At 38.9% G+C, this 23,517-nt stretch overlaps 1 protein-coding gene across 4 annotated transcripts in view; it reads right to left on the reverse strand.

Moving 5' to 3' along the window:
* The window catches only part of FARP2 (FERM, ARH/RhoGEF and pleckstrin domain protein 2), an 84,951-nt gene extending 63,109 nt beyond the window's left edge, over positions 1-21,842 (reverse strand). For 2 of the 4 annotated variants that reach the window (XM_060767966.2, XM_060767964.2), the window contains exons 1-3: positions 21,726-21,841; positions 14,841-15,072; positions 1,115-1,219 (exon numbers count right to left, since the gene is read on the reverse strand). In XM_060767966.2, the coding sequence (XP_060623949.1) occupies positions 1,115-1,219; positions 14,841-15,044 (309 nt within the window). In that variant the 5' untranslated portion in view covers positions 15,045-15,072; positions 21,726-21,841. Of the gene's footprint in view, positions 1-1,114; positions 1,220-14,840; positions 15,073-21,725 lie in introns of all 4 variants that reach the window. The other 2 variants (XM_060767965.2, XM_060767967.2) reach the window with 2 other exon arrangements.
* Positions 21,843-23,517: the final 1,675 nt, after the last annotated feature.

A 23,517-nucleotide genomic window follows, 5' to 3' on the forward strand; every position in this document is an offset into this window, starting at 1 on the left:
GTCTGGATGCCAAGTTTTGACCTAGTGGGAGTTTTCGAACTTGGTACGAAGGTAGCCCAATGTAAAGTGCATTGCAGAAGTCCAACCTTGAGGTTACCAGCACGCACACATCTTTTTTAGGTCCTCCAATTCTAGGAGGGGTGCAGCTGGCATATCAGCCAAAGCTGGTAGTAAGCACTCTTGACCATTACATCCACTTGGACTGAAATTTCAGAAGACAGATCCAGAAGAGCTCGGAAGCTGCAAACATAGTCCTTCAGAAAAAGTGTAACCTCAACCAGAACTTGTTGAAACAACTCCATCCCTAGGAGTTGTTTCAGGGATGTTTCAAGCATTGATTCAGGGGACATGCTATCCTTAGCTGAGGTTGTTGTGGAAGACATGGAGAAATATATTTGGGTGTCATCATGTACTGATAACATCCAGCCCCATGACTCCAGATTATTTCTCCTAGAAGTTTCATATAAATGTTTAAAAGCATTGTAAATAGAATGGTCCCTTGTGGGATGCCATATAACAGCTCCTTTTTTGAGGAGCACCTATCCCCAAGCATCTGAAACTTGCCTGAGATATGACTGGAACCACTGCATCAGAGTGCCTCCGATCCCCCCCCCCCAATGTTCCAGAAGGATACCATGGTTGATCGTATTGAAAGCTGTAGAGAGGTCTAGAAGCACCAACAGGGACACACATCCCTTGTCAGTGTTAAGATGGAGCTCATTCACTAAGGGGACCATAGCAGTCTCAACCCCATACCCTGCTTTGAAGCAGATTTGAAATGAGTCAAGGAAGTGTGTATCATCCAAGACTACCTGGACTTGGACGGCAATTGCTTTCTCAACCATCCTGCCCCCAAAAAGAAGGTTAAAGACTGGTCTATAGTTATGAGGGTCCAAGGATCAAGGGAGGTCTTTTTCAGCAGTGGTCTAACTACTACTTCTTTTAAACAGAAGGAGAAATTCCCTTCCCCAAAAGATGCACTGATATTTGTTGTATTTGAATCAAAGTAGTATTTGTATCATAGTTGTTGTACGAGTCAAAGTTCTTCTAAAACACAAATTGAAAGGAAATGCATTTAAAAACTTTAACAGTAAGTTAAATATAAGTTACATACCCAATATGACTGCATATTCTGGAACTCAATTCCAAAGTAGTCAGACTCAACCAAATTCAAACGATTAAATACTTCTGTCAGCAGTTTTTGGCCATAACTTTTTGACTGGGAAAACGAAAATAAATAAAAATGTGGGGTACAGTTTGTCAGGACTCTGGAACAAAACATATTAACTCCTGAAAAGCAATGACTGATGCTAGTATTAAAGTTTCATCATGAAATATAGAAAAATTCCAAACAGTTCATACCAGTTAAAACTATGTCAGTGAAATATAACTAACAATACAATGTATCATTTACATCATTTAGATTTGTTGTGTTCCTTGGCTTTCCAAAGATCAATTGCTTCTTCTACCTGTATTTCACCAAGTGTGCAGTTACATAAATTGGTGTGCACATGTTTAAGGCCTATTTCAGGAAGTTTCTATGGTATAGATTACTAACTACTCGAGACCAAATCTTGACCATGTTCATAGTAACCTCCTAATGCAGTGATTTTCAATCTGGAGTCCAGGAATCCCTGGGGGGGGGGGGGGGGCAATATCATCACAGGAGATCCACAAAGGATTGAATAAATGTTACAATTTTTTTGCAGTTAAATCTGCCGCCACCTTGGGGTCGTTTGGCAGCTGACAGACAGTGCTTACCAAGCCCAGAGCACACTGATAGAGGATACCCAAAGCCAGTTGTCTACCATCAATTGCTTTGCGATTGGCTATCCAGGAAGGAGGAAGAACAGAGCAACTAAAAGACAGTGAGAAACACAGTCTTCTAAATGCTTTTGGATTCAAATCCCAAGATTCCTGATCATTGGTCAAGGCAGCAGAGGCTCCTGGGATTTGAAGTTCAAAACAGCTGGAGGACTAGTGTTTGGGAATCACTGATCAAGCCTGTAAAATTAATGTAGTCTGACTCCATTTGAATTGCCATGGCTCAATGCTTCCACAATGCTATCATGGGAGTTATCATTTTAGATGATCTTTATCTTTCTCTGCCAAAGAAGGTGGTTGCCTCACCAAACTCCAAATCCCAAGAACCCATCGCATTGAGCCATGGCACTTAAAGTGATGTCAAACTGCATTAATTCTACAGTGCAGAAGTGCCCTGAGATTCTTGTTATTATTTGCCACCAAGGAGGCTTTAATCCAGAAACCCATTAGGTGAATACAGGGAACTGGATGGTGCCTGGAGGTAGAAACCTTTCCCAAGTTATATCTTTTCCCACTGCCATATAATGAGATTCTTTCTATAAGCAACTTTGACTATTTTGTAGAAAAAGTGAAAGCAGAGTATAATAATAATAATAATAACAATAATTTCTTCATGAAATGGGAGATAAAGCCTATCTGTTTATACAAGAAAATGGGACTGTCCGTTTCTGTCTGCAAAGAAAAGAACAGGATTATTGCTATGCTGAGAAAGGTATAGTGTAGCAATCTCCTTCAGCACTAGAGAAAGTAATCTTCCTTTGCTGAGCACTGGAAGGAGGCTATCTATAATTATAGGAGAGGAACCCCCAGTCATCTCTAATTAGTGGAAGAAGATAAAAATGGGCTTTTTCTACTATTGCTCGGCATGTGCAATCCATGGTTCTAAAGTACTTACAAAACGAGAGGGCGCTGGTGCTTTGTTTCTAAAGTGTTTCTAAAGTTTTGGTGAGGAAAATTTCAGAATTGTAACAAAACTTTCAAAATTTCATTATAAATGGCAGTTCCTAATTGGTTCTGTCATAAAAACATGGCAAGTTTATTACACTGCAAAAACTTTGTTTTTTATGCAAGGGACATCGTCCTATAGCACATTTTGGTTTCTTGAGTCTCCACCAATTTAACAAAGTTTCTGCCTCAGAAATAAAGTTTCTGTACTAAAGACCACACAATGAAACAGGAAACAACACTTTCAAACCAGGAACAGATTTTCTTTATTATTAAAATTAAAAAAATGTTTTATAAAAACTGAAAATTCGCCAAAAATCAGTGGATAAGTCAAACATTCTTAAATTTGGTGAGTTAACAGTGGTGAAATTTTGAAAGTTTTATTAGAGTTCTAAAATTTTCACCACCAAAACTTTAGAAACATTTTAGAAACAAAGCACCAGCACCCCCTAATTTTGTAAACCACTTTAAAACCATTTAGAACCAAGGGTCACACGTGTCTAATTGATACAATAGGCTGCTCTTCCCTAGTGTTGGAAGAAAAGTGAGGGTCTGGGTGAGAACTTCCCTGGATTGGATTGTGTCCACATGCTCTAGACTCCCCATTATTGTTGTACAACTAGGGCTTAATGGGACATTAAGCTCCTCAACTAATGTGCAACTAAGGGAGCATGGCTCCTACTTTTCAACTAATTTTAAAATCACTATAACCCTCTACTTATAAAAACAGAAACAAAAGTAGAAAACAGGCGTAACAGAACCTACAACATGTTAGAAACAATAAGTCACTGACTGAATTGGAAGCTTACTTATCAGATGAAAGGTTGCTGCCACGAAGCCAGAAAATCAAGCATGGCTCTTTCAAAAAAGACACTTGGGCTCAGAAATCCAACTGACACTGATATTAATATATAAGGTAATAGACCATATATAACTACAGAAGAAAGATTTGATGCTATAACCCATTGAAAGAAGACATTACATGTCGCAACAAATCTAATGGGCACTCTCTGGGACTTGAACTTTTAACAGCTAGTAGAAGAGACAAACAGAAAAGGAAAGCCAACAAGAAAGTCTCCAGGTAGAGGTTGGCTTGGGGCCTTCATAACAAGAAAACAAAAAAACTTGTCTCTTCCATGATTCCATTAAGGTCTGGGACAAGTTTATTAATTTTATGAAGGCAAGACTGGAGTATATTGCAACTTGGGTTTTGAGTTATTAGAAGTGTAATAAAAATAATAATGGAACTTCAAATCTTTATCAGCTATAATCTCTAATAAAGGGGGAATTCTATATCATTTTCCACTATGAGCAGTGTTTGGCATAGAATATTTAGGAAGAAACCCAGTCTTCTTGTTGTACTTAATCGTTTTTTCTTTGATAGTGATGATACAATGAAGGCTTTGCATGCTAATTGTTTGTGTCTTGTAAGAGAACTAGTATCCTCAATTGTCAGCCAGCAACATGTCAGTATGCTGAAAAAATGAAAGAGGCAATGGATGCAAAATATTCTCTCATATATCAAATCTTCTAATCAGAGATGGTGTCAAGAAAGTGGAATCCAAAATACTAACTGGCTTGGGTGATTCAACCAGCATCTGGGTCAGGAAGGAACTCAATTTTGAGGATAGCAGAAGTGAAGGAACTAGCCTTTGATATATCTCTAAGGCAGAAACTCGAATTTTGGGACCAATACTAACAGGAGCCCCTGGTGGCACAGTGAGTTAAAGGGCTGAGCTGCTGAGCTTGTTGACCAAAAGGTCACAGGTTCGAATCCGAGGAGCAGCATGAGCTTCTGCTGTCAGCCCCAGCTTCTGCCAACCTAGCAGTACGAAAAGATGCAAATGTGAGAGAACTATAGGTACTACTCCAGCGGGAAGGTAACGGCAGTCATGCTGGCCACATGACCTTGGAGATGTCTATGAACAATGCCAGTTCTTCGGCTCAGAAATAGAGATGAGCACCACACCCCAGAGTCGGACACAACTGGACTTCATGCCAGGGGAAAACCTTTATCTTTTTACTAAAAGATAAAGGTTGCATGTACTCTGAAGCAGCATTGGCTCTCATAAAGTTATAGCTTGTTTTAATTACAATGTTAAAACTTGCATCTTATGTTTAATCCCTGTCTTGTGTATTTTAATATGTATCTTCTGGAAATATGTTTTAATATATTTATTTTAAAGAATGTTTTTAGTTTAATGTGTGTTTTATAATGTTGCAACCACCTCAAGAAGTGAGGAGAGGTGAGCAAGAAATAAAATGTATTATTATTATTTGAAACACAACAAGATTAGTACACAGCAAACAAAATCACTATGCTGGCTGTTTTATTGGATCACACGTTGGACACTTCCCAAGTGTCTAGGACTGTGTGATATATTGGCAAATAATGTGTGCAGATCCGAGCAGGGTGGCCTTTTGAAGTTGACAGATGGTAATTTTGTCAACGCCAACTGTGTTTAAGTGCAGGCAGGCCTGTAGCCAGGATTTCATTTCGGGGGGGGGGGGGGGCTGAGTCTGAGTGAAAGAGGGTCTACCCTAGCCCATCACCACTGGGACCACTTTTACTGGCTTGTATCAGAGTCTTTACAGTTCGATCTTTAAATCCGCATATCATGTCAGCTTTTCCGGTTGTTTCTCTTCAATCCTGCTGTTGCCTGGGATTGCAACATCGATTATCCATACTTGGTTTTTTAACACGATCATGAGTTCAAGAGTATTGTTTTCCAAAACTCTGTCAGTCTGAATTTGGAAGTCTAAGAGCAGTTTGATGTGTTCATTTTCTGTAACATTTTCAGGCTTGTGATACCACCAGTTCTTTGTCACAGACAGATGGTATTTGTGGCACAAGTTCCAATGAATCATCTGAGCAACAGTATTATGTCTCTGCTTGTAGTCTCTCTGTGCTATCTTCTTTCAGCATCTGAGGATGCAACCCATCATTTTGTCTACTTCCTTGAAGAGTCTACACTTGGGATCTATCGCCAACTTTTCAATTCTGGCTTTGATGGCATTTGTTCTAATTGCCTGTTTTTGGGCTGTAAGAATTAGGTCCTCAGTCTCCTTTTTCAAAGTTCCATTTGTGAGCCATATCCATGCTTTTTCTTTGTCAATTGTGCTCTCAATTTTTTCAAGGAACTGTCCATGGAGAGCCTTCTTTTGCCAGTTTTCTCTTCTGCTCTGTATTTTATTTTTAGGGTATTCACTCTCTGTCTTTTGCACTTTAAGCAGTTTTCTACTATTGACTTCCATCAATGTTGTTTCTCAACTGTCTTTCACATAATCTGCCAGTGCATGTTTCTCTTCTACCATTTGTTTCACTTGCAGAAGCCTTCTGTTTCCTGATTTTCTGGGCAGGTAGTCTGTCGACATCACTACGAGGATGTAAAGAGTAGTGGATTGTCATCAGTTTTCTCATCCAGCTCTGCTTGTGTCCTGTTCACAATCCCAGCAGTGCATGTGATGACGGGGAGGGTTCAGGTGTTGATACCTTGATCATTTTTCCGCCATTTAATTTGCTCTTCAAAGCCATTTAATTTGCTCTTCAAAATGTATTATTATTATTATTATTATTATTATTATTATTATTATTGAGTACTAAAAAGAAATTTCTCTCTCTCTACTGGTTGACAAGGCTTACACTGGTCCCAAAGCTTTAGAGATATTAGAGTCAATTATAAAATGCTATGATACTCATGTGTTGCAGAGACTGCCTAATTTTGAACTCGCTCCATTTTCTCATCAAACTACCCACTATAGAAAAAATTAAAAAAAGAAACAGGACAACATGCAGAGAATCGTTTTAAACATTCTGAAACATTTTGAGCTTAACTAAAAAAAATATGAACACTTATCTCAGTTTCTAGTTATTTCAGAGTATGTGGTTACTTTCTGTTACTTTCTGTCTTTCTATGACAGACACTTGACATATCGCTTGTCAATCACTGAAATTATGAATTCAGTGAAGTAAATGAATACATGTGATATGTTGACAAGGCTAAATAAGCAGAGGTCATATTACAATTATAGACCTCACATGGATGTCACATTTTTAATTCCCAGAAAAAAAAGAAAGAAGAATATATGTAGAACCTGTAATATCTGATTTAGCCAGCCCAAATGAGTACTGTTGCATCATCTCAAACAAGTTTGAAGTTCTTAATTCTCATGTTTGCAGACTGATCAGTAGTTTCATTGTCAGCAAGAAATATCTTATCAATACTAAAAGGTAAAACTTTGCCCCTTTCCAAATAAGATAAGTTGCTATCACTTGGGCAGTTGTCAACACTGGATTTTCACATGTGCACTATTTAAATTATCTTCAAATATGGAGTGAAAAATATTACCTTGAAATATAAATATAAATATGACTAAAAGTATTTTTTCATAGTGCTATGCACTTGTCAGAAACATCATGTAGAAGCCAGTTCTAATTATAGAATGTCTGTTTTAAAATAGATTTCACAAATCTAAGTTATGAGAAACAACTGAAATGCTTGTGGAACTATGTACTATGATATATAAGCCAACACTAACCTATATATACACATTCAATTTAATATTTTTTCAATGTAGCAGGGATAGTTTTAAAGATAAAATTTCATCCTAAGAATGATATATTTATGAAGAATGAAACTGAATATCCACCAGTATTGTGGATATTCAGACTATATTTCAGAGGAAGGAACTACCAAAACCACCTTTGAGTATTCTTTGAAGAAAGCCCTATGAAATTAATGAGGTTGCCATAATTTGACAGGCAACCTAAAGGCACATAGAAACTCAAAAGATATTTTAGCACTCCCCAGAGTACTAAGAAAATTATTCACATTAGCAACTGTATTAAGCTTAAGCTGTTTCTTCAATTCCTAAAGTTTCTAATTCTCTTGCTAAGATATAATAACCTCATGTAAAGGTCCAGTGTCTTTTTACAAATCAGAAAAAGGAATTTCATATTTTCAGTTTAATGTTGCATTTATTTGCATACCAGCTACACAAAGCAAGAAGTCATATTCTAGTACATTATTATAGTCATAATAAAAATGTAAAAAGGCCAGAGTTTCTTTAAAGGTCACATTTCAACAAGAATGTCCAATTTTGGCTCATTTCTGTGCCATCATTGTACAGTTAGTTACAGCAGTATTACAGTGCTGCCCCTAACATTCCATAGATTCTACTCCAAATTTAATAATGTAAGGAGTAAGCTGATGACCAAAATATGCTTTCAAATTTCAAGCTGCCGATAATCACTGGAATGCAGGTTTCCTAGAAGAAATTTTCTTTTTAGCTACTTGTATATTTCATTTTGACTTGAATATATCCTCATAAAAAGCAAGATTTGAAATATATTCACAAAAGCATTCATCTCATGAACCAAAAGATAAAGTGATTAATATCGTTAAGGTTAAACTCTAATGACAAACCCAAAAGCAGTTTCCATCTTCCAGCCAGTAAAAATCAATTTATAGTCCTTCATAGCTGACTACTAGTCAGTGTAGTAGACTAGTAAATTAAAATGTACATTAGCTCCCTGGGTTCATGAGCCACAAATGCATATATTCTAAAGCTCTAACCAGTCCACTTTTCCTTTGTTGTAAGACAGAGTTCTTCCTATTTGTGTATCTCATAAAAACTCATATCAGCTTAAACTTCCTTTAATACTTTTTCTTTCTTTTTCTCTGCATTCTCAACTTATCAATAACTCATGTCTCAATCTCTTAACCTTGAAGCACAATTTCCACCTTAATCTGGGCATCTTATACAAAATACCTTTTTACCTTCTCATACTCCACAAATATCTATAAAAGAGTTTATATCTATTTTTGGAAATGGAAGTTCAACTGTTAGACTAAGAGGAAGGAATCAGTGGGTTCAAATAACATCTTCTACATTTATATATTACTAGCTGTGCCCTGCCACGCGTTGCTGTGGCCTATAGTAAAACTTATCAAAGTTGAGGTAGATATCTGGAGTATTATGAAAGAGAGGTCCCTACCTTTTTTATTTTTTTATTTTCCTTCCTTCCCCCTTTTCCTCCCCCTTTCTCTCTTTCTTCCTTCTCTCCCTCTTTCTTTCTTTCCTTCTTTCACTACTTGGTTTCATCCTTCTCTCTTTCCTTCATTCCCTCCCCCTTTCTTCCTTTGCCTTTCTTCCCTCCCTGTTTGCTTCCTTCTTTCACTTTTTATTTCCTTTTATTTCACCACCATCATAACAATAACAATAATGCAATGCATTGCCTCCTGGACCTGATACCTCTCCCATTCCCCCTAAAAGGCTCTCAAGAGGAACAATAGCATCATAATAATAATAATAGAAATAACAACCTTTACCCGCCACGTGTTGCTGTGGCCAATCTTCCCTCTTTCTCTCCTTCTTTCCCTCCCTCCCTCCCTCCTTCCTTCCTTCCTTCCTTCCTTCCCATCTTTCCTTCTCCTCTTCTTTCTCTATCTCTTTCCTTCCTTTCCCCTTTTTCTTTCTCTTCTGCTGTCTCTCTTTTCTTTCCTTCCATCTTTCCTTTTCTTTCCTTTTCTTCTTCCTCCAACTTTCCTTCCTTGCCCCTATTTCTTTACCTCCCTTTCTCTTTCTTCCTTCTTTCCTTCCTTCCTGTCTTTCCTAGATTTTGACAGGGCGGGAAGGGGCGGGGTGGGGTTTGGAGGTGGCCTGAAGTAAAAGGAGGTAAAATTGGGGCAGGGGAGTGATGGAGCCTGGGGTTGCGTGTGTGTGTGCGGCGGCGGGGGGAGTGGGGTTGCGTGTGTGTGCGGTGGTGGGGGGAGTGATGGAGCATGGGGTTGCGTGTGTGTGTGCGGCGGCGGGGGGAGTGATGGAGCCTGGGGTTGCGTGTGTGCGTGCGGCGGCGGGGGGAGTGGGGTTGCGTGTGTGTGCGGTGGTGGGGGGAGTGATGGAGCATGGGGTTGCGTGTGTGTGTGCGGCGGCGGGGGGAGTGATGGAGCATGGGGTAGCGTGTGTGTGTGCGGCAGGGGGTGTGTGTGTGCGGGAAGCGGCGCGGCGGGGCTTGGAGTGGGCATGGTTTCCGCAGAGGGAACGTTGGCCGGAAGGCCATGTGCGCGCGCGATGGAACTTGCGGCTGGGCGCCAATGCGCATGCTCAGTTGTTTTGCCGTTTTGTGAGTGTGTTGTGTTGTTTTTCATTTTGAGTAGATAGGTTTGTACCTTGTGGGTTGTGTTATGGGCACAGGAATTTTGGTTAAGTTTCGTTGGGGGATTTTTGAGTTTTGTTCTTTTGCCGTTTTGTGAGTGTGTTATTGTGTTGTTTTTCATTTTGAGTAGATATGTTTGTACCTTGTGGGTTGTGTTATGGGCACGGGGATTTTAGTTAAGTTTCGTTGGGGGATTTTTGAGTTTTGTTGTTTTGCCATTTTGTGAGTGTGTTGTTGTGTTGTTTTTCATTTTGAGTAGATATGTTTGTACCTTGTGGGTTGTGTTATGGGCACAGGGATTTTGGTTAAGTTTCGTTGGGGGGTTTTTGAGTTTTGTTTCCTCGTTGGATGCCCCTAACAAATTTATATATATAGATATTCAAGCTATCAGAATGACCATATTTTCCTATATGACCCTGCTCAAGTTTAAAGATACTCAGAGGAGAGCTCTTCCTCAGTACCATTGCTGCCTCAGGTATATCTGGTAAAGATAAAGGAGAGCAGCCTTCTCAATGACTACTCCCAGATTGTGGTATTTTTCCCATGGAAGGCCAGACTGGCCCTCTCTGTTCCCCTACAGCTGCCCCCCCCCCAAAAAAAACCCATTTTGTTTATACAGGCATTTGGCTGTTGATTTATGCAAATGGGACTTTTACTGGAAAGTGATTACATTTTCTATTTTCTTTGTTATGTTTTTAAATGTTTTAATTATTTTAATTTACTGCTTTTAAAATCCTTTTAAAAAAACTTGTCTTGGGAGCAACACTGGATCCCACAAAAGTGGGATATTAAAAAATAAAGTTGTACAACCATAAAATGCTATCTTAAGGTATGTTACAAACAGGTAAAAAGGACATATATACAATTTTGCTTTTCTAAATACATGAGCACACTTTCAAGTATTTCTAGTTCAATCAATATAGAAAGCTTTTTTCTAAATACACCTTCATGCATTCCAAGGACACTTTGCATTCTTTATCAGTGACCCAAATATCTCCACAGCTGTAAATTGTTATTGCTTTAATACTGGAGGAATGTAGACTGATGTTCAGAAATAAAAACTCAAACTGAACAACTTACTAACATGCACTGCCTCATTCACTCCAAACTTAAAACATCTTGACAGCATTATTTAGCTGCTTGTCTTTTTAGTTAAATGTGTAGCTATTCTTCCATCCCTTTCCCTACTGTATTAATTTGTAACAGCTGAAAATGATCCCACAGTTATAGAAAGAAAAGTGGAAGCCATGTTCACAGCCCTTGGGTAAAATAAATCACAAGTGTATCAACAGAACTGCTTCAAACTAGAAATGCTCGTTATATTCCAATCTCTAAGAAAGATGACACCGAGGGTCACAGCAACTATAGGATCTTTGAAAGCAAACGGATGCTCAAAATGTTTCACTTTTCATAGGTTCTCAAACCATCTTTCAAACCGTCATTCAAAAATTGCAAAAGCATGAAAAATGGGAACCATCAATGTTTCCATAAGCAATTTATTTATTTGATTTATGAAATGGAATCAAGACATACGTTGCTTGCTATAAAAAGGACGTTCAAGCTTAAAATGAAAAGGGAATTTGTACTGAAAAGTTTCAGAGTTGGAAATACAATTTAATTCCCAGTGTTCTCAGTCAGGATGGAAATACAGAAAGAAGGTCAAAGCTCTGGGAAAATGTGGATCAACTTGTACCCCAGTAACTAATAAAAATATTTAAATAAATATGCAACTTCATGTAGGTAAGTTACTTCTTAGAATGAATTTATATTTGGAAAGGGTACAAGGGTACAAGGTACAAGGCAGGCATGAGCAAACCACAGACCTTCTTCAACTGCAACAATTCCTAACAGCCGGTAAGCTGGCTGGGATTTCTGGGAGTTGGAAGTCCAAAAAACCTGGAGGGCATCAGTTTTCCCATGCCATGCCTGATCTACAGTGAAGTGGTTTTAGTGTTGGACTGGGACTCTGAAAGTCCACAGTGTGAATCCCTGTCCCTCTCCAAGGAAACCCACTGAGTGAACTGAGGCACCATGCATTACATGGCCTTGTATAAGATTACAATGTTATATTTAGTAAAGCATCTATAACTTCAAGACTCAGTCTCTGTCATACACATGTCTACATGATTTGTGCACATAAATGTATGTATCCTTGTGTATGAACTATAGTAATTCTGTGCTGTATCTCTACCAAATGCTACAGGGCTGGAAACTTATGACCATCTGGATGTTTTCAGTAAGAACTCCCACAATCCCTTGCCATTGGTCACATTGCCTGGAGCTTGCAGGAGTTGAAACCCAAACATCTGGAATGCCAGAGATTCCCTAGCCATTACTGAACCAGAGTGTTCCTGGTTAGAATTCCAGTCATCCATGCCCCTCCCCTGACCCTAGTCCTACGACATTTTGAGGGCTGGAGTAAGCAAGTCCATTCTCCTCCCTTAGTTTCCCATTTTCATCGAGAAACAGTCAATTCAAGCTTATACCCTTGTAGACAGTACAGTTGGTCTTTCAGGTCTGCAGGTTTTACATTCACACTTTCAACTGTGAACTTGCTTTGCCCTGCCTGCCTCCCAAAGTGTGAGTGGCAGCCCCAGCCTCAGGAGCTGAGAGAGTGAGGGAACATTCACGGTGTAGGACCCAGCTCCTGAAGACAGAAACACTCAGTGAATACCGCAGCAGTCCCATCCTTAGGAGGTGATGGGGGGAGGAGTCACTGCCACCCATGCTCTGCCTCCCAATGACAGGAAGTGAAGGAGGTGACTGCATTTTGAGAAGAAAAAACAACCCTACATTTGCAGCACTCCAACATACACACCATAGTAGCCCAATAAACAGAAGGCATGCCCATTACGTCCAAGAAGACATGAAAGGGTAGCAAAATTAAAGCTAAGAATATAAGGTAACATAAGTACTTTTAACATGTGTATTATAACTTATCAATGTTACCAGAACATTAGACTGGAATACAGCCTGTGACTTTATGTTAGTAATCTACAAATGCGTACATACAGTTCTGAATAAAACAGTATAAAGTTACTAAAGAATTCATGTATCTATTTTATAAGCTTCAGTACTAGACCTCTTCATACAAAAAACCCCCTGATATTTCTCTAAAGCGTTTCCACAAGCATTACTAAAATGAAGCAGAATAGAATGGCTCTGACTTCTACAGACTAGTATTGCAGGACAGCGATTACACACAACAGAGGAAGGGTAAGAAGTAACAGAAACAGAGTGAAGGGCTGTAGTAAATGGTGGAATACATGTTTTTGTTCAATATCCGCATAAATCAAGGAAATACTCCTAATCTGCACCCTGCAAAGCTGCCAATAATATCGAACTACGCAGATCAATAGTTTGACTTAGCATAAGATAGCTTTCTAAATTCTACATAAGTAAGCTGAAGGTGAAAAACAGCACAAGGAGAAGGACAATAGACATTTGAAGAGTAATGCACGCTGAACAGAAAACACTTTCCTGTGCATAAAGAGATTAAACTAATGGGAAGGTTATGATGCTACAACTTTTTCACTTAAAGTACCATAGGCAGGAAGATAAAATTGAACTATGTTCTCCACACAAAATCATTTTGCCAACCTACTTGGAAATTTAGTCATTGATTGTAATTTTAAGAGTCTTAGTTACAAAGAACAGTTTGAATTACTCAGAAGCCATTCTAGTATTGTTACACTAAAAAGTGATTTGTAAGGCAATTATATTACCAGGAACAAGATAATTTTTTTTGTCAAAGAAACAGAATTTATTTCTTAAAGCAAGAACTATCTGAAGCCCAAATTCTAATTGTGGTGGTTCATGGGCGGTAAAATGCTTGTCCTTAAAAACAGTTTCAAAGGAATGTTAAGCCATTAAGAAAAATAACAGGTTTAACAATATTGTAGACCAAATAACAGGGAGAATGGAAAGTTTAAATTGCTTTTTAGAAGAACCTGCAATATCCACAGCCATGAATTACTAACTCTTGTCTGAGGGCAGATAAAAATAGGCTTAAGACAGTGTACTGGCCATATTTAGAATATTCAGTCAGAGAGTCATGACAAACATCTGGCAGTGATTCTTTTTTGAAATTTTTTCTTAGACAACAAGACACTGGCTAACTATGCTCAACAGCATTTAGGTTCCAGTAGTAGGATATCTAATAGGATTTGAAAGAGCCCATCCTCCCACATTCTGCATTTTAAAAGCTGTTAATACTTTTCACAATGTAGAAAACAGATTCTGAAATATGAGCAATGTGTTGCAAAAGAATGGTTAAAAAAGCATCAAAACTTTTTCAAATGAGTGTTTTTGTTACAAAAAAACCCCTTTGATTGCTTTTTTAGAGGTATTAGAAACACTAGACATTTGCCATAGCCAGTCCAAAAAGTATGATATGTAGAAGGCAGGTATTGTCAAATAGTAATATTCTAACACAACTGATTCTAAAAGGTTCAAGATTTACATCTTCTTTTCTTCCCATTAGTCCTTCATACAGCAAAGCTTGCTGCTGCTAACATATGTTCATATGTACCTTTCCTCTGGTAAGCAGCTGATTTTTCTTTTTGTAAAACCACAGGAAATAATAGGGTAGAGTTAAGGCTTCCAGATTACTTCCTGTATAGCTACATTTGAAAATCTTTTAAAAATCACAAACAGTTCCTGGTTTTCAGGTCTCAGAATGTGGTGAGTCATGGCCAACCATACAAAGTTTAGATTTCAAGTAAATCAGATGGCTAAACATTGATCTAAAACAAGCATATCTATAAGTAGTGCTTTTTAACCTACTAAAGTTATACAAAATCCTCACAAAAACAGAAACATCTGAATATTCCAACCTAAGTTAACAGAAAAATACTTCAGAACAAATATTAAGCAATAATTAAAACCAAGTAAAAATATATCTCAAACTTACCTCAATATCAAGAACCTCCACAGTATTATCCAAAAGCTTTATTTTGATTTGCAGAGACCTCTCGTGTGCTTTAGCTGGTGCTGATGCTATGGCAGAGGAGAGGTTTTGTCCTGGTTCCAAAGTACTCACTCCAGAATTTTTCTGGACTCCCAAACGAGAACCTGGAGTCTGCAGTACTCTGTAAGTGCCTTCTATTTCCCCCATTTTCACCTTCAAACAATAATCCAATAACCTAACAGGGAAAAATATACATCAACTTAAGTGTTTTGTTTTTGTTTTAATGCATGCATTTTGCAGAAAAAATGTGATGCTGGTGTACAGCTTGTGGAAATGTTTTTTCTTGGAATTAATGAAATTGTTCACTCAGTGGTAAAATGTTAATTCCTGTTAACATACAGCTGCCAGTAGTTACAAGTTTGATCTGATTACTGAGATATCAAAATAGGGCTTAGTATACATCTTCAGAAGACCTGTTCAGTCTCCATATCTATTTTAAAGAAGGAGAGAAATTATAGAACCCATACAACACAAGTCAGGATTTCCCCTAAAGATGAGAACAGCAGGGTAACAGAATTCATGAGGTCGCCATAAATCAACAGGCAACTTGAACGGACGTGCACACAATAATATTAATACCACAAAATGAAAACACTAATATTAATAGTGTAGCCTGGAAACCACGCAATACCCCAAAAATGAATAGTCCACAATTTAGAAATACTCCAGTATTATCACCTGACTTGAAATACTACAAACAATAAAACACTAGCATACTTAAAATCACAGGATAATAAATAAGTCTTTTCCAGGTGATAAAAATAAGTAAGCATTCATTTCATGAAAGTTATAGGACAGTTTCCATAATGTGGGAGAATAGACAGAGAAGGCCCTCTATAACACTGACAGTTGAAGGGGCACTTGCAGAAGGGCTTATGTATCTTTTATGTAAGATTGGGCATTTTGGAGTATGTCTTTTGCCACTGTGCCAATTTGTCACTTCATAGCAAAAAGAACACTAATGTACACTGACTGAGCAATTTCATTTAATGTAAATAGAGGATATAGTCCTTATAGGGAGCTAAGACAACAGGAAATATAGCACACTGTAAGCAATAGGTAAAGTGCTAAAGTAACAAGTAATATAACTTTCTTCAGACACTGACATTTGTCTTTTTATGATTTCAGAAAGAACAAAGGATAACAATAATACAATATATACATCTAAATGCTAAACACACTAATGGTTGTACAAAGACCTAAACTTATTCAAAAGATGTATATGAACTTCAACTGCATTAACTAATATAATAAGCCTAATACAACCATCTAGAAAACACAGCCAATATAAAAGTTTATACAAAATGATGATATTAACTTACTAAATATGCATAGCAAACCATAAGAGCAAATGTTCCAAATACTAAAAGCAGGTAATAATCTACAATTACTCAACACTTTATAGCAAAAGAAGCAGACTAAAATACACAAACATATAGTACTTAACAGAAACATTAAATATTTCATATCACTCAGCTTGATAATTATACAAAGACACAACAAAACTCTGGTAATAATCCATTTAATGTAGTGTTTTTCTCAAGTTTACACTTTCTTACACTTTCTAGTTATCAAGATGTAATCATCTTGATAACTAGAAAGGTCATCTTAATAACTAGAAATAAATCAACTGGCAACCGTCTCTTACAATCATCCTACAATCTTTATCTATTGTTTCCTAAGAACTGTCAGTAGTTCAAGTGTGCCCAATAGCCAACTATCTATAAGCCAACTATCTATAAGCAAATATAAGAATGTTATATGAAATACTCTATGTGAAAAAGGTCAATATTAGGAATCCCATCATGTGTTTGCATACTACATGAGGACATATATGAACATGAACAACTGCATATACTCATTTTATTTTTATCCATGAAAACACATAAATAAAAATAATACGCAGAAAATAATGTGTTCAGCCTATGGCTAGATAAGTCCCAATAGACTCGATATGGCTTATTCTCAAGCAAGAAGACACATTACTGTAACTTCAGATATCATTTTGTAACCCCAAATTATCAAGACCTTCTACAGTTTTTATTCAAGGTATCAATATAAATTGCAATATAAATGCATTAGGTCTGTTGCAACATAGTGGAATGAATTCAAGAGATAGAGTTTGCTGCAATTATTTGTTAGTGTCAGAAAATAGGCTACTAAATCACAATGCTGTACAAGTCTTGTCTATTTATCATATGGACAGCTACATAAACCATAATATTCCAATTCACACCTTACATTTAAAGTGAGGCAAAGTGGGAAGTCACTACTCTGGCCAAGTGTTGTGTAAATAACTATTTACATGGATTCATCATAATCTATTTATGTAGCCTAGTTAGTGTAATTTGACTTCATGGTGCATGTGTTTTTCAAGGAAGGGTGGAAGACACAACACTGATTGTAGCAGCAGTAGAATTTGTTAAAAGATAAGAGAAAGTTGAGTCACAGACATGTTAGGGTTGTCAAGTTTTCTAGCTCAAGATTGGATAAATTTCTATGTTGCCCAGTCAGATAAAGACTGTGGCCAGTACAAATGACTCAAGAGAGTTAAATGTTTTCATGAGATGTTGTTAAAACTTGTGTTGGGTTTATACAAGCCTGCATCATGTCATCCTCTCTCAAATGCCTGCTGAATAGGAAAAGCAGACACCAGATAGCTTCACAACAGACAGATTCACCACTTCTGAAGCTATTTACTGTATACCAAATATGTCAGGGTTAGTCTATTATGAGTATCAGGGCCGTAGCCAGAAAAGGGGGGGGGGGTGTTAAAAGTTCAACCCCACCCTGAAATGTGCCAGGTTAAAAAAAAGAAACCTGGTTTGCTCATAACTTGGTTAACCAGGTAACATTATTGAGTAAACCAGGTTTCGGAGGGTTAGAACCCTTAACCCCTCCCCCCTTTGGCTATGGCCCTGATATGACAAGCACTCATTTTTTAAAAGAGCAGATGCCAGCTGCACTCACAACACATCAATCCCAGAGATTTGGTATGGAGCAAAATAGCCTCAGATGTGTGCATTGCAAGCATGATATGTGCCCATTCTTCCTTTATAGATTACTAAAAAATGTGCATGAGGCATAATTTGGACTTCTCTACATGATCTGCTGATGAACAAAAGAGTAACACCATATCACATACGACCTGATTAGGTGGACAACCAGAGTTGAGTACCTATGGCTATTTTACTGCATACCAAATGCTCATGGATTCATTGGTTTGTTTTGGTGGGAGCATGACTGACACACGCATTTCACAAATCAATAAATATGAGATTTGGGGAAGTCTAATACAGAACTAGACTTTAACTCCTAAAATAATGGACATCCGATACAAATTAGCACACCAAGTAATTGTTACACATATAGCTTGAACAGAAACTACAGTTCCTCCTCTTTCACATTTCAAAAGGAAAACAAGTGAAATGTTGTGAGAGATATATTATCTTGTAGTTTCTGTAGCATTTTCTCCTATGTCTGAAATTTATAGATGTCAAAAGTTGGCACATTTTACTTATCCCATCCCAAATTGATGTAAGAATTGTTTTGTTGTGTAGATTTTGGATATTTTCTTAAATATACTACTTTACATGATTTTCTGTTAGAAATATACTTTAGTCTTTTGTTTGTTGCCCAGATACTCAGAAACGAATTGTAAACTGAGTCAAAAGCTCACCTACTTTATTACTGCCCAAGGTTGACTATGTTGAGTGAAGGAAACGAGGGAAGAATATGAGCCCTTAGTGGAAATACTTTTCAGGACACCAAAGTTATGCACTGAAAAACAGAGTAAAACCTGTCCAGATTTCTCAGTAGGCCAGATCTGCCTATGTGTCTAATCCAATTGCCAGTTCCAACTAAAGTGGCCAACTGAAATGTACACCAGTGTAGGATTAATATTCACCACACATTCACCGGATCAACTCTTGTTGGGACTAGCAATTGGATTTGGATTTTAAAGGTAAGGTTTCTATATCTCCCAGATGTAGTAGAACGGTTTTCTGACAATATTAGAGCTTTTCCCCAACACAAGCTGTAAACATTTGTGCAGTTTAGAATTACATGTAATAATGCACAGGTTTTCTTAAGTTAGTGACTTAAAAAGGGCTTGACAGCAACGTGAGAAGTAAAACAAGATCCACTAGAACTTCAAGTTCCAATCTAGTGTCAATCTCAACTGCTACTCTCTGCAAAGCAGTCATCAAGGTATGCAAGATGAAGGAAAATATTCAAGAACTTGGGACCTTTCTTTCATGTCAAAAGATGTTATCAACATGTTAAGGTCAATGATGCCCATACACACACAATATATCCATAAGACTGCTTTATTGTTGTTCATTTGAGGATTTTGTGTCTTCATTTTTTCAATGCTCATCCCATGAAATAATGATTTGTTATGAGTATATTATAACCCATGTGGAACTAGAATATAATGCCTTCTATTTCAAAGAGAAAATTTTCAGCATTTTCTACTATAAAGTGTAGGCCTTTAATTGTTATGGACCATGATGCTAAAGAAGGCAGATATATATCAGAAAAATATGCTATAGCAGCACATTATGCATGCTTATTTCAACCACATAACAACGTGCAGTTCCTCCACTTTAAATCTCTTCAGATGCCCATAACATGGGCATTTTGTATTACTGTATAAATTTTCTCCAACTTGAATGTAATGGTTTAACAATTTAATACTTTGAAGTCTCATATGAAAAATGCTGCAGCTTGGGCAATCACTCCAAACTGAAGATTTTCTAAATAAAAAAGTGCATAATTGAGGATCACCATAAACTACACGCCCATCACATAAGCTGTTCATCATATATTGCACAAGCCACCTACAGCTTCACTGTAATGACAAGGAATTCATGACAAGGAATATCAACTTATATCTTATAAACAACAAAACATTTTCCAAGGGCAAATCTCTGATCCACAATGTGACCATTACATTTTAGTCAACCATGTATTAAAAGACACCTATGGGATCTTCAATACAGCTAAATGGTATTAAACAATGTATGGCAAAATGGTAGAAATCAGAAAACAAAATGTTTTGTTCCAGTGGCCAAATACAATCTTTAAATCTACCATCGTGTGTTATTGGTGTACAAACCTTCTGGCTTATTCCTCTGTGAGAGAAATCCAAGCATTTCATTTAAAATAAACGTCTTGGAAAAACTGACATGCTGGAACCAAGTCCACCATAATGAGAGCCACGCGTGCCAGATTTGTCAATAGCAACCCGGAAAGAGTAGGCTGGGGTAGACTGAAAGTCTCAAAGGCATCTAATGTTTGTTTGTTTTTTTAGTGAAAGAAACGCATCTCAAGATGCATCTACACCACACATAGGCAAACGTGGGCCTTCCAGGTGTTTTGGACTTTAACTCCCACAATTCCTGTAAGTCTCTGGCCCTTTCCTTTTCTCCCTCAGCCACTACAAGCATTTATTGAAAGAGACCCCAAAGGATGTTCTCTCAAGATGCAGCTACACCAGGCATGGGCCAACTTGGACCCTCCAGGTGTTTTGGACGTCAACTCCCACAATTTCCAACAGTCTCAGGCCCTTTCCTTTTCCTCCTCAGCTGCTTAAGCATTTATTGAAAGAGACTCCAAAGGATGTTCTCTCAAGATGCATCTACACCAGACTTGGGCCAATGTAGGACCCTCCAGATGTTTTGGACTTCTACTGGCTGTTAGGAATCGTAGGAGTTGAAGTCCAAAACACCTGTAGGGCCCATGTCTGGTGTAGATGCATCTTGAGAGAACATCCTTTGGAGTCTCTTTAAATAAATGTTGAAGCGGCTGAAGTACAAAAGACTAGGTCTATCAGGGCCCAAGTTGGTTCATGCCTGCCCTGTTGCATCCTTTGCTCCATCTTCCCCAAGTGGAGCACCTCAGAATCATAGAGCTGGAAGAAACCACATGGACCATCTAGTCCAACCCCCTGCCATGCAGGAAAAGCACAATCAAAGGACCCTTGACAGATGGCCATCCAGCCTCGGTTTAAAACAGGGGTTCCCAACCTGGGGGTCCCCACATGTTTTGGCCTTCAACTCCCAGAAATCCTAAGAGCTGGTAAACTGGTTAGGATTTCTGGGAGTTGTAGGCCAAAATACCTGGGGTCCCACAGGTTGAGAACCACTGTTATAAAAGCTCCCAAGGCAGGAGCTTCCACCACACTCGGAGGCACCTGTTAACCTTTTGGGGGAAGACTGAGGCAAAGGCGGCCCTGGGTGAGTAGTTCTAGCTTGTCCCAATCACCTGTATGAAGCATTTCCTTGTTCTTTTGTTAGGGACATAATAAAATAATATTATAATCATTCTATATTGTAACACCAGGCAGGATGCATCTAAGCCAGGCCTGGGCCAACTTGGGCCTTCCAGGCGTTTTGGACTACAACTCCCACAATTCCTAACAGCCGATAGTCCAAAACGCCTGGAAGGCCCAAGTTGGCCCAGGCCTGGCTTAGATGCATCCTGCCTGGTGTTGACAGATAAATACAGCGCCAACGACATTATATGGCAGTGTAGACCAGAGAGTTATGAGGAAGGCATTAATCTCGCTTTTAAAAGCGTTCCTACGGATCATCGCATAGCCAAGAAGTCTCAAGCACAGAAGACGAAGTTGCCCAAACTCCACGCAGCGCCTCTCCTGAAGCGGGCCGCGTTTGAACCCCAGGCACCGAGGAGGCTCTGCTTTGAACTGCCCCCTCTCTCCTCACAGGCAGGCAGGCAGGCTGGCCCTCGGCGCGGCTCTGAGGAAGGGCCCACGGCGACAGGGACGGACTGACGGCCTCCCCTTTCCTTTTTCCCCTACCTCACCTGCTCAAACCGACGACGACGGTGACGACGCCTCGCGCCCAACTCCGCGCTCGCGCCTCCAACGCTTTGGCGCGCGCCCCCTCCACCGCCTCAGGAGGGCCAGCACCGTCCCCGCCAAGCGCGCCTTGCCATTGGCTGACCCGCGCTCCCCCGAGGCGGGGCTTCTATCCAATTCAGAGCTCCTCATTGGAGGGATGGGCCATATCTCCAAAGTCTAACACGGGGGGAGGGGGGGAGGTGCAGTGAGAGCGAGGCGGTTCCAGTCAGAGAGAGAGAGACAGAGAGAGAGAGAAGGGTGTGTCTACTCTCCTCACTGAGAACAGGAGCCACTTCCCAGGCGAGGCGACATTTCTGAGGTCTATTACAGACAGGCCCGTAGCCAGGAGAAAAATAATAATTCGGGAGAGGCTGAAACTTTTCCCCCCGAGATTACTTTTCAGGCTAGTGTCTCCTAATCTGGCGGGAGGTCTCAACAAGGCCCTGATATTACCATCATTGTGCAAAATTTCCTCACAGGTAAACTATATATATAATAATTATTATCTATATAAATAAAAATGTAATGTTCGTTTGTGGGATTCACAGAACTCAAAAACCACTGAGCAAATTGACACCAAATTTGGACACAATACACCTCTCAGGCCAAGGAGTGACCACAACTCAAAAACACTGAAAAACACACCAGAAGAGGTTCTTGTGGATTTTTTCGGGCTATAGGGCCATGTTCTAGAGGCATTTCTCCTGACGTTTCGCCTGCATCCATGGCAAGCATCCTCAGAGGTAGCAAGGTCTGTTGGAAATAGGACAATGGGTTTATATATCTGTGGAATGGCTGGGGTGGGTCAAAGAGCTCTTCTCTGCTAGGGCTAGGTGTGAATGTTTCAATTGACCACCTTCATTAGTATTTGAAGGCCTGGCTGAGCCTGGGAAAATCCCCTGTTGAGAGGTGTTAAGATGTACCTGGTTGTTTCCTCTCTGCTGTTTTGCTGTTGTAATTTTAGATTTTTTTTTAATACTGGTAGCCAGATTTTGTTCATTTTCATGGTCTCTTCCTTTCTGTTGAAATTGTCCACATGCTTGTGGATTTCAATGCCTTCTCTGTGTAGTCTGACATGGTGGTTTTGTTCATTTTCATGGTCTCTTCCTTTCAACAGAAAGGAAGAGACCATGAAAATGAACAAAATCTGGCTACCAATATTTAAAAAAATCTAAAATTACAACAACAAAACAGCAGAGAGGAAACAACCAGGCACATCTTAACACCTCTCAACAAAAGATTTTCCCAGGCTCAGCCAGGCCTTCAAATGCTAATGAAGGTGGTCAGCTGAAACATTCACACCTAGCTTCAACAGAGAGCTCTTTGCCCCACCCCAGCCAATCCACAGATATATAAACCCATTGTCCTAATTCCAACAGACCTCACTACCTCTGAGGATGCTTGCCATAGATGCAGGCGAAACGTCAGGAGAAATGCCTCTAGAACATGGCCCTATAGCCCGAAAAAAACCCCACAAGAACCTAGTGATTCCAACCATGAAAGTCTTCGACAATACACCAGAAGAGACTTAAAAACAAAAATTACATTACAACATATGTGCAAAACCACACACATACACATATATGCAAGCACACACATAGATATACAGATACACAAATATATACACACACAAAACACATATATACATACTAGCGGTCCCCTGCCACACGTTGCTGTGGCCCAGTCTGGTGGTCTGGAAAATAAAGTAATGAGAAAGTGTTGGTTTCTAATATATGTAATGTCTTTATGCTTGTA

Source organism: Anolis sagrei, chromosome 3, assembly GCF_037176765.1.
Source record: "Anolis sagrei isolate rAnoSag1 chromosome 3, rAnoSag1.mat, whole genome shotgun sequence".
Taxonomy (NCBI): domain Eukaryota; kingdom Metazoa; phylum Chordata; class Lepidosauria; order Squamata; family Dactyloidae; genus Anolis; species Anolis sagrei.